Below are 11,811 nucleotides of genomic sequence, written 5' to 3'. Positions count from 1 at the left end.
CCACCTCCACGCTGCACGCTCCTCCTTCTCCCTCTGTGTTACCTGTTGGTCTCTACCTCAGTCCTCTGTCATCTTCAGAGAGAGCAAGTCTCAGACCCATCTTCCTTCCAGATCCATAACCCTGTCTTCCCAGGGTGGTTGACAGCATAGGAGCATGCGGGCTTCTGATCTGCTGCTGGCCTCCCCTGCACCGCTGTTCCTTCTCCATTGCTGCCCCAAACCTTTATGGCTACGGTACAGCCAAACCCTCTATTTCATACAATTCTTGTCTTTCTCCCTGGTTTTTGAGTTGCTGATTCCCTCAAAGCTGGCGTGGCACCTTTGACTCTCTGGTCTGATTCTCCTGGATATGCTTCGTTCGTTTCCCCTGTCTTTGAGCCCTTTTCACAATCTGACCTCTGGTGATATCTCCCCTCCCTGTGACCACACTGTGCTCTACCTCAGCCCAGAGCTTTGGGTGCGGGTGGGAATCCCCAAGAAGTATACAATGTATACTTATTTGTACTTTTCATGTAACCGTGTCTGTGGTTCACGCAGCAGCTGCCCTCACTCCCTTAAGCTGCCCGGGCTCTCTTGAAAGAGAAGCCAGGGGCCTCCCACTGCCAGCTCTGGGCTTTCTAGCACACCCTAGCTGAGGTTGCCTCATGGCACGGGCTATACACTCCTTCCACCTGCAGACAAGAAGACTGGCTCGGAGGGGTTTAGGTACTTGCTCAAAGCCACGGAGCTGGTCGACTCTTAGAACCCAGCACAGATCTGAGAACAAAAGACATTGCTCAATGGCTGCACCCTGGCTAACTGAAAGCCTGTAGAAGAGTTTCCAGCGTGGAGTCAAAGCCGGAGCCTTGTACAGAGGTCTCTCCACCCTCCCCACTGGCCCTCGCCAGATGGGAAAAAAGCCACCATGTAGAAACATAACCTTTATTGCACACGGCGCTGGGTCTTTTTTTCATAGAAAAAGGTATTAGCACATAAGCATCTGCAAATTGAAGCAACTCCCGGTTTTCTTGGAACAGTAAAATCGCATGCAGTGTCTCTGAGCTGGGATTTTGGTCTTTGTCAAAATCACCTAGTTGGGAGGGGGGGTGTGAGGAGGGCAGAAAAATTGCTGTCTTTGTGCCTCTGTCTCAAAAGAAGGTGAGAGAAATATATAGATATATAGATTGTCGCTGTGTCCCACTCTACCTATATATGTATATATCTCTCCACGCATATTTCGTGGGGTGGAGGATTTGACTTGTTTTGTGCCCTGGCTTCATGGAGAAGAAGAAAATAGTTTCATTTGTACAAAAGAGTTCTATGTACAAGTGTTCATGACTGGGGATTTCTTTTTGACGACGTCTTTTTTTTTTTTTTTTTTTTGTCTGTGAACTTAATATAAATAATTCAGCCACGTTGGTGTGTGAGGGCTGGAGGTGCAGAGGTCCCAGTGTGGAGCCCTTCTCCGGATGTCAGCCGTCCTACACCAGGGTGTAGGATTTGGAATAGGCTCCAGCCCCCTGTTTCTGAGAACGCCCCACCCCTGGGGTGCTCATTTCGAGTAGTGAGTCCCTGGAGCCCCCCATTTTGGTGTGTGGGCCTCCGGCCCGTGGAGGTTCAGTGCTGGGGGCCGGAGGGGCAGCACTAGGAGGAGCAGAGGGCTCACTGGGAGTAGGGCCAGGTGCTGGGGGTGCCGTGCCAGCTGGGGGTGCCGGCATGGCCAGAGTCCTCTGAGGTAAGGTGGCCGTGGCGGTGGCAGCGGTGGCCCCTGGATGGGGGAGGCCCAAGGGCTTGCTGGCAGGGTCCAGAGTGAGGTGCCGGGCCTGGGTATGGTAGGCTCGAGTCAGGTTCCTCATGGAGGCCTCTCGGGGTGGGACCACAGGGCAGGGCTCCCGCCCATCTGCCTTTCGGAAGAAGGCCTCTGACTTGGTATACAGTGGCAGGTTACAGTAGTCACCTGAAATCACAGAGGCAGAGGATATCAGAACCAGAAACACACTCATTCAATCCCTGTCTACCCTCAGCATTAAGGAGATGACCACTATGTAATGAGCCCCTCCCATGTGTCAGTCACAGAAGAGATTATCGTACAAGTATGAAATCAGTTCAGAGAGGGGAAGTGAGTTGTTTTAAACCACAGAAATGTGAAGAGGTTAAGCCAGAACGTGTTTCTGAGATGCTTTCAAGTCCTAGGTCTTGCATTATTGTGAGGGAACCGGGGTGGGCAGGCAGGATAAGATCTTGATAGAACCGTGGTGCTGGGGGAGGACGGGGGCAGAGCAGAGGATGCGGGCAGAGCACTCACTCTTGTTGGCTCGGTGAGGGATGGGCACAGCCACGTTCTTGCCCCTGTCAGCATCCTGCGGCTTGGGTGGAGAGGCAGTGAAGCGGCAGATGCCAGGCTCTGAGGGTGTACTCATAGATGTCATGCTGTCGGCGTTCTCGTTGGTGCCCGTGGTCATCTGGTCCGAGGAGCTGTCCGAGATGAAGCACTCTGTGATTTCAAACTTGGCGTGCTGCAGCTGCTCCTCCAGCTTGGCGTGCTCATAGGCCCGGGCCAGCTCCTCATAGGTGGAGGAAGCACTCTCAGTGGATACCATGCTGTTTCTCCCTTTGTCTGGAGACAGAGGAGAGAAGGTTATGGGGTGGGAGTGGTACTATCTCTAAGTCATTTGAACGCCTGGCCATGAGGACAACCGGCTTAAAGATGCTGTTCTCCCGGGGGAGGGCGGTAATGGTGTCATATGGTGAGATCTAGAGAAGAACAGAATATTTTCCAGCCTCGAAAACAAGCAACCAACCCCTGAAATATCAGCTTTCTTTAACAAATGTCTGGTGCACCACGATTTTTTCTATTTTTTTCGCCCTCTGGGAGATCAAAATAAAATCCTTGACCAAGCAAAGTCAAATGTCCCCTTCCCAACCCCAGCCACACAGCATCAGTGGCTAGCTGGGCAGGAAAGTAGTATGGATGTTGGACAACAGGCTGGTTAGAAAGGAACTGGAAGAAAACGAGGTGAACCATCAACGAGGGGACCTGGGGCAGGGCGGATGGGATACAGGCAGGTCTCTAGCACACCTGTGTCTTGGGATAGACTGGCACTGTAGCTGTCGCTCTCAGTGACAGTGACACCATGCTGGGAACCCACAGTGCGCCAGTCGGAGGTGAGGGTTCGGGCAGGGGTGGAGGCCTGGCACTTGGTCAAGGTCCACTGGCTTGAGTACCGGTTCCGGGTGCTGTGGGCTGATTTCACGTTCTTCCTGGATACTGGATCTACACAGAGGGAGGCAAGAGATAGCACCCTCCAGCCATGGCCAAGTGGCCATGAGCACAAAGAGCAGTGGGGAGCAAGAGTGGAGGCAGAAATGGTCACAGGCTCCCCCCGGGGAATGTTGGCTATGCAGCTTTCCTGACTGTGTGATTTGCTCCACAGAAAAATGGCAGAAAAACTGTAGGAGGTAGGTGGCATCCTGACCCCCTCCCCCACAAGATTCCTTCCATGTGGGGAAGAATAGGATGCTCTGTTCTGCTGTCTTATAACTGTCACCGCCTATGTCCTTGATGTCTGAAGTCACTGTTTGCCACAGAAAGCCCTTGGAGAGCATGAAGACCCAACCCTTGACCAAAATTTCTAAGTAAGGTAACTGAGAGACTGAGGTAGGGTTAGCAACGCCCAAGGTCATTTATAACTAGAATGTCTGTGGTCAAGGTCTCCAGACTCTAGACTCCAGATCTGTCCCTTTCCATTGTATTTTCTCTCTCTCTCTCTCTCTCTCTCTCTCTCTCTCTCTCTCTCTCTCTCTCTCTCGTTTCAAAAATGAATGTTTTCGGGTGTGTTCATGTGTAGAAGTCAGAGGTTTATGTCTGTTGTCTTCTAACTGCCTGGGCTTTTGAGATAGGGTCCCTCACTAAAACTGGAGCTCATCAATTTGGCTAGGCTGGCAGTGAGCTCTAGGGATGTGCCTCCACCCAGATCATCAGAGCTGGTATTCCAGATGTGTATGTCTGCCAAAGCCACCAAGCTTTTGCAGATGTGCTTTAGTGACTAGGGAAGCTCTCCAGTCCACCTACTCCCCCTCACTCCTTCCCTTCCTTCTTTTAAAAAAAAATTAAAATTAACTCCATTCCATGCAGAGTTAAAAAAAAACCCTCCCCAACTTGTTGGCATCAATGCATACTGGTTCCTGGCCGGATGTCTGACATGTCGATGAGGGGTCCCGTGCTCTGGATAAGGGCAGGATGATGCAAAGAGACACCAGTACAGAAGCTCTGTGGGTTGACAGCTTGACTGAACTCAGCATCGGTTACAGGAATGGTGGCCTTGTCATCTCCTAGAGGGAGAAAGATAATCACCTGATGTCCTCCTCAAATATTTATATGTCTTTATCCAATGCTGAGTTTCAGAGAGACCAGAAGCTCTCTCTATTGGAAGAAGGGGAAAGTTGGCCCTTGAGAAGAGCTGTAGTGAATTCCAGGGTTGCTAAGTGAGGGGTGCTGTAGCTAGATTCTGGGCACAGCCCAGGGGCTTGCCATTGTCCTCTACAGATAGTGGCCTGGGGAAGCTCACCTAGAACAGGTCACTCACCCAGCTGCTTGATGCCCTCCTTGTCCTCAATGAGCAGCTGAACCCTCGGGATGTCAATGTGGAGCCGTGGACCCTGGGGTGGCCCTTTCACAGGAGTGTCAAAGCTTCGGTTGTTCTTGCTGTGGAAGAAGGAAATGAAGTGGTTGGCTCAGGAGCCAAAGAGAGTCGGGGTAAGGGGCTCTGCAGATCAAAGAGAGAAATGGTCGACACCCCGTTGGGTGGCTCCAGTATAGGGGAGCAGGGGGAGAAGGAGGAGGAAGGGAAGGAGGAGAAGGGGGAGAAGGGGGAAGGGGAGCAAAGAGAAAGCAGCTAAGTGAGCCCTACCTTATCAGCATTTCTGCCAAACTCTTTGCATCTGCAAGACAGTAGAGAGAGGTAGCAGGGTGAGAATGCAGTTTGAGCAGGAAAAGCCACATGGATGAAGTGGTGACACTGTCTAAAATGGCATTGGTCTAAAGAGTGGAAGGAGCAAGACAAGGTCCACAGAACAGCAATGGTAAGGTTTCACGGTTTCCAGTTTGCTGTTGCCTTAGGTCTGCTGCTTTTGCCTTGGTTGTTTCTTTTGTCCTCCTAACAGAGAGCTCATCCCAAAGCAGAAGGGACATCCCCAGTGCTCTGTCTATTTCATGAACCAGCTGTAACTTAACAAGATGCTATGGCATGCTGGAAACAGACATAAATGAAGGATCCTGAGCTTTCCCTTGAGAAAAGGGGAGAGAGTCGGATGGGACTGAGGTGGTTAGTGAGAAGCGCTGGATGACTGAGCTCTCACACCAGCCCAGAGACTTTACATCTTTCCTCTAGAGTAGAGGTTCTCAAATGTCCTAACGCTGCGACCCTCTAATACAGTTTCATATTGTGGTGACCCCAACTGTAAAATTATGTCCTTGCCACTTTATAGACGTAATTTTGATACTGTTATGTATTGTGATGTAAATATCCGATACGTGACCCCCAAAGGGGTCATGGTCCTCAGGTTGAGAACTGCTGCTCTAGGGTACCTGTGCCCCAAAGTCCATGAATGGATTTGAGGGTTCATGCTAGACCTATCTCAAGGGAGTCTTGAACCTCACTGGGACGCTTTGGTGATGATACTGGGACGGGAGGCAAAGAGTCTATCTAATGTGTTAAAGCCCTGAAGCTGAGAGTGAACTGTCAGACTGGAGATCATCCTATGGCTGCATCCACCCACTCACCTACTTAAATGTCCAGCCAACCACTCACCCACACATCAAAATATCCATCATCCATCCATCCATCATCATCCATCCATCATCATCCATCCATCCATCTATCCATCCATCTATCCATCCACCCACCCATCCATCTATCTATCCATCTATTCATCCATCCATCCATCCATCCATCTATCCATCCATCTATCCATCCATCATCCATCCATCTATCCATCCATCCACCCATCATCCATCCATCCATCCATCCATCTATCCATCCATCCATCCACCCATCATCCATCCATCTATGCACCCACCCACCCATCCATCCATCTATCCATCCATCCATCTATCCACCCACCCATCATCCATCCATCCACTCATCTATCCATCTATCCACCCACCCATCATCCATCCATCCACTCATCTATCCATCTATCCACCCACCCATCATCCATCCATCCACTCATCTATCCATCTATCCAACCATCCACTGATCCAAATATCAGTGTATCCAACTATTTTTTTTGAAACGTTCTTGTGAATTCCAAACTTGAATTCCCTTTGTATCGAGGGTAATCTCAAACTTCTGGTTCTTCCACATTAACATCCCAAGTTCTAGGTTTACGGGTATATACCGTCATGCCTAGTTTATGCGGTGTTGAGGATCAAACCCTAGGGTACATGCATGCTAGGCAAGCACTTCCAACTGATCTATATCCCCAGGCCTCCCATTTAACTATTTAATCACCTACCCAAACAACACTCCACATTGACTCACTGGGTAACAATGCATTCAATAGCCAACCATTGACTTATACATCCAACCATCCACACCACTATGTAACCACCCATCCACCCATCCTTATAATCCTCCACTATCCCACTATTCTTCTAACAACATATATGGATGGCTATATCATGCATCAAATTGTTACCTGTTATCCATCAAGATATCCATGTTCCCATCCACTTACCCACTCAACCATTTATGTATCCAAACCTTTACCAAACCATTCATCTATCCATTCTTGTATTTATACTATCAAACACATAGCCAATCATCCATTTAAATGTCCAATCATCATCCAACTATCGAAGCACTCACTTATCCAGGTATTCACCCAATGATCCATTCTTCTATCCTCTCTAGTCCTGAATACCATGGAGAGGTTAGCAATCCCCTCTTCTGTGTTATTACCGCCCCCTGGTCTCTCACATTAAATTGTGAGCTCTGTAATTACATGGCTTGCCCCTTCTTCATCTCTGCATCTCTATCCTTCAACAGTATCTATTCTGCATCAGACTCTAAATATTGAGTAAGCAAACATGAAGTAATTAGAAGGTTCTGGGTCTGTCAAGGAACATGCGAGTCATTCACGCCAGACTATGGTGTTCAATGTTGAAAGGGGGAGATATTAAAATTATCCCACATTTGACCAACATGGGAACTTCCTGGCCAGGAATTGAACAGGGCCCTAGGGAGATATATTTGCCAATGAATGTGGAATTATTTGCATATGTTATAATCAATATGGCTTTACCAGTTGTGGACCTGTATAAATGTCAGCCCTAGTTGGTGCAGGCACAAAATCCTGGGGACACAGAGGAGAAACTATGCATAACTAAGGAGACTTATGAAGGTTTGAATGGCAGCTATTCCTTCCAGGGGACACAGGCTCTGTCTCTTGCCCTGGAGGTTTTGTGGTTGGGAGTCACCACCCTCTCTGAAAGCTGGTAGAAAAGTCCCCTACCTCGGAGCCTCTTCAGCCGTTTCTCCTTCCTCTTCTTTCTTACAACAAAGAGCAGCGCCACCCCGAGGGTGGCCAGGATGACTGGACAGCCGATGGTGAACAACTTCTTCACATCATCTCCTTCTCCTTGAGCAGACTTGATGGGGGGGATGGTGCCTGGATTGGGGGGCAGAGAAGAGAATCAGAGGATGCTATGAGCAGAGTTCCACAGGTTGGGAAACCTGCTGATGACTTCTGTTGTCCTTGGTCTCCAACCCCCCACTTCCCAGTCCAGAGCTGTAACCCTCCCCTCTGCTCCCCTAAATGTTGGGTCTACCAGGACAGCCATGAGCAGTTACACAGCTTTTATGCTGTATTAATGACTTTCTGGTTCTGTTTTAGAATTGTCCTGATCTCAGGGTTATTTTTTCTGCCTGGTCAGGTTTTATGTTTAATCCTAGAGTGGGGGATTGATGGGATTACATTCCCACATCTGGCTGGGCATGGGAGGAACAAAGCAAGGAGAAGTCATGTAGGGGATCCTGCAATCTCTTCCCCCGATGGAGACTAACTCCTTTGTCCCCCTCCCCCCACGCTGTCCTTGTTACTCCCTCCGCATGCAGCATTTTCTGTCTCTGGAGTCTACAGGAAGGCAAAGATAGACTCTACCAATATAAACCTCTGCCAAACCCCGATCCTTGCCTGTTTCCAGGCTGTGTTTAAGAATCATCTTCTACATGAAGACTTTCTTGTTGAGGTCTATCTCCTGAGACTGTTTCCTAAGTATGTAGGTAGACTTAATTTAGCTTATGACAATTGGACCCTAAGCTTAGCTTAGCTTTAACACTCTCTCTCTCTCTCTCTCTCTCTCTCTCTCTCTCTCTGTCTGTCTGTCTGTCTGTCTGTCTCTCTCTTTCTCTCTCTCTCGTGTGTGTGTGTGTGTGTGTGTGTGTGTGTATGTGCGTGTGTGTGTAGCATCTCTATGAAGTAGACACCAGTTAGGTGCTCACCAAATATTCATGTTCTGGCTATATTTCCCAGACTTCCTTTCAGTTAAATTAGGGTCATATGATTAGTTGGAACAAGAAATGATAATTTTTTTTCTTAGCTAGAGCAAAGCCCTGGGTTTGGTCCCCTGTGTGGGCCACCAGGCTCTAAGTATCTGTTACTGTGAAACAGGCCGTTTATCTTGACTACTACACTCAGCTAGCTGAGTTGTCAGGGGGCAGGACCTCAGTTCCATCTCGGCTTACCCCTCCCTCTTCCTCTCTCTGAAGCAATGCACAGTAAGAATTGCATTTTGTTCAAAGACTTTCACCTGCCTGTCAAGACTGGCCACCAGTAAATCCTCCCACTTAGCCACTTGCTACCAATCGATGGCCCCTCTGTCTTGTTCCTTAGACCTCTACCCTGGGTTTATTCCTGTCTGCTTCTATTTGTCCTTTTCTTTAGATAGCTGGGGGCTGTCCCATCCCATCCTCTCCAACTCACTGCCATCGTAGTCCAGGGTGGCAAACTGGGCGGTCTCATTGCCACAGCCGGCACTGTTGCAAGCCCTCATGCGGAGCTCATACCAGGTAGCCTCTCGAAGTTCTGTCAGAAACACCTCTGTGGAACTGTTGGCTCGGACGCCCTGCCAGGCCCAGGTCCCCTTGGGCCGGTACTCCAGGACAATGGCTGTGATGGGGCAGCCCCCATTGTTCCAGCCCTGCAGGTTAAGCCGAGCATGTGTAGAGTTGATGTGGGTGAAGAGGTGTTGGTCTTTGCTGAAGGAAGGTTCTGGGGGATTGGAAGGGGGAAGAGAGATGTTAGGGGACCCTAGAAGGAAGGAAGGGGTCTTTCATCTATCCCAGTAGGCTTTTCCTGGGGCAGTTGGGACTATAGCAGGGGTGCCCCAGGAGTGGAGGGGCAAGAGGAGAAAAGGCCCTACAGTAGGTCCTCAGCAGTGAGGGGTGAACGATGGAAGAAAGGAAGGGTGCCAACCCTATGACCCCCCCCTTGTAGTTAGGACCTTTTAGTTAATTAGTTAGTTAATTAATTTTTATAAAGGTCCTAGATCAGACTGGCCTCTAACTCTCTATGCAGCCAAAGATGACCTTGAATTTTTTGATTCCCTTGTTTCCTCCTCTAAGTGCCAGGATTAAAGTTTTGTGGTGAAGGGAATTGAACTCAGGTGACCATGCATAGTAGCCACCTCCAGATCAGTTTTGCTTGGTGATGAGCGTATCCCGAGATGCTTTAGTGATGGGACCAAGGCTGAATCCCCTCCCCTCTAGTCCTCTAAGCACTTGGCTCCCCTTTCCCCATGATATTCATGTGTCTGTTCCCACTGACGTCATGCTTCTCACCCACCCACCTCCCACCCGGGGCCCTGCTCTTTGTTGCCACCCCCGACCGGGCCTCACCCCGCCCATGGGTCTTGGCCTCGATGATCTCGCTGATGCGCCCAGAGCCCACACTGTTCTTGGCCGCCAGCTTCACCTTGTACCACGTGCCACACTTGAGGCTGTCTAGCTTGAAGGAGCGCTCACTGGAACTGATGAACACATCCTTCCACTCCTCGCTGTTATCCACAGAGTACTGTAGCACGAAGCCTGCAGGAGGGGGTGTTGACTCAAGTGGGCAAAGCAGAGAAGGGCAAGACAGGAGAAACCCAGCCTGGACTCCAGCAGAGGTCATAGACATGGGCGTATGCAAATGAGATTCAAAGCTGGAGGCCGTCCGCTGTAATGCTGGCTGAGCCTGAGTCTCTCCATAGCTCGAGCATTAGGTTTAGAGAACTGGGAGGCTTAAGACACTCTTTTAGGAGGGGTGAGGAGTCCCTGACCAGCAGTGTCCCCACTTGGGAAGAGCTTTTTGGAAGTACAGTTTTAATGAACCCCGAGCTGCATTCTTACAACAATCTTTGCCGAGTCACATAGACCCGAGGCACTGATGTCATGTTTGCCTGCTGTGAAAGACTGGGAAACCAAGGTTCGGAGAGAAAAGCACATTAGATCCGTTCTACCACAGATGGAGGGAGTAGGCGCACTTTCCATGTGCTTGAATGCCTCAAAGTCTCAACCACCCTTCAGATTCTCAGGGATTATGGGACCAAGTACTAGAAACAGGTGAATAATTCCCTCCCCTTCTTACCTCTGATGGAGCTGCCCCCATTGTCCCCTGGAATCCAGGTCAGGGTGATGGAAGAGGCGGAGGTTTTGGAGACAGTGAGACGGGGCTGGTCTGGGGGAACTGCAAGGGAAAGCCACCAGCTCTCAGTGGAAAAGGTATGGAGCGTCCCATCAGGAAGGTACCGGTCTTTGGTCTTCCCCATCCCTTCCCATCCCTCATGCCTCCTCTCCCTTTCCCACCTCATTTCCACCAAGGTCTCCCCCCACCCCCACCCCCAATGCCCAGGGTTGACTTTCTCTGTCATTCGGTCTCTTTAACAGGTCGGGATTCCTGTCCCTTTCAGCACTCAAACTACCTGCTTTGCAGAGTCTCACCTTGTACCAGAAGGTTGACGATGATGGTGTCAAAGCCACCGGTGTTGGTTGCTGTGCAGGTGTAATAGCCGGAGTCTTCAGCCTTCACAGCGCGAAGCAGCAGTGTACCGTTTGTGTGGATGAGCCGGTGTCCATCCAAAGACACGGGGATGGCTGAGTCTTCACTGTCAGACCAGGAGGTGGCATGGGTTATGACACACCCTCCCTAGTCCTGCCCCACCCCCACAGTCAAGGGCAAATGGAAGGAAGGCTGGGGGAGGCTTGCAGGGGATGTTAGGCTCTTGGATTTTGTTCTGTATTTCCCAGGGTTTTCCGGTGAGCTTCTGTCATTTCGTCCACACAGGAAGAAAGTTATGGTTGGGGGAGGGGAAGTAGTGGTTTGGAAACTACTGTAAGCAGTGTCCTATGCCCTATAGGACCACCACAGGGCAGAGTGAGGGCCAAGCAGCTACTTCTCTCCCAGGATCCATACCACTCCTCCAGGCCTTCCACATACCTGTCCTTGGTCCACTTCACAGCCGGGGCTGGGTCTCCCACGGAGTTGCAAGGCAGTCGGACATCTTTCAACCAGGGTGTCGTTACAGTGCCTCCAAAGGAGATGATCTTTGCTGGGGCTATAGAGAGGAGAACATGAGGGCCAGACTGCCTTTTACCCTTTACCTTCCCCCTAGCCCCATTCACAGGGCTCCCAGCATTTACAGTGCAAGTCAGGGGAGACTTTTGGGTAAACTGGCTGCTTTGGTGGAGGTGGTCCTGTGACAAAATGGGGACAAGGACTGGGGGGACGTGAGTTCTGCTGGTTTTGAAGAAGATAGTGGGTGATGAGGTCTCCCAGGATTTCATGCCGTCT

General features: G+C 50.2%; 1 protein-coding gene across 3 annotated transcripts in view; it reads right to left on the bottom strand.

Annotated features, from left to right (window-relative positions):
- Positions 1-905: 905 nt before the first annotated feature.
- The window catches only part of Dscaml1 (DS cell adhesion molecule-like 1), a 316,941-nt gene continuing 306,035 nt past the window's right edge, over positions 906-11,811 (bottom strand). Inside the window, exons 22-34 of one of the 3 annotated variants that reach the window (XR_015626613.1) lie at positions 11,458-11,575; positions 10,962-11,125; positions 10,609-10,707; positions 9,879-10,067; positions 8,965-9,252; positions 7,495-7,650; positions 4,890-4,920; positions 4,566-4,684; positions 4,159-4,311; positions 3,059-3,253; positions 2,564-2,596; positions 2,285-2,454; positions 906-1,936 (exon numbers count right to left, since the gene is read on the bottom strand). Coding sequence is in view for 2 of the 3 variants with exons in the window: in XM_087561891.1 (XP_087418017.1) it covers positions 1,461-1,936; positions 2,285-2,596; positions 3,059-3,253; positions 4,159-4,311; positions 4,566-4,684; positions 4,890-4,920; positions 7,495-7,650; positions 8,965-9,252; positions 9,879-10,067; positions 10,609-10,707; positions 10,962-11,125; positions 11,458-11,575 (2,300 nt within the window). In the remaining variant the exon portion in view is untranslated. 3 annotated transcript variants of the gene reach the window in all.

Source organism: Rattus norvegicus, chromosome 8 (genome assembly GCF_021556685.1).
Source record: "Rattus norvegicus strain SHRSP/BbbUtx chromosome 8, alternate assembly SHRSP_T2T, whole genome shotgun sequence".
Classification (NCBI taxonomy): Eukaryota; Metazoa; Chordata; class Mammalia; order Rodentia; family Muridae; genus Rattus; species Rattus norvegicus.
The sequence above is the reverse complement of the archived record's forward strand: the minus strand, read 5'-3'. Positions and strand labels throughout refer to the sequence as shown.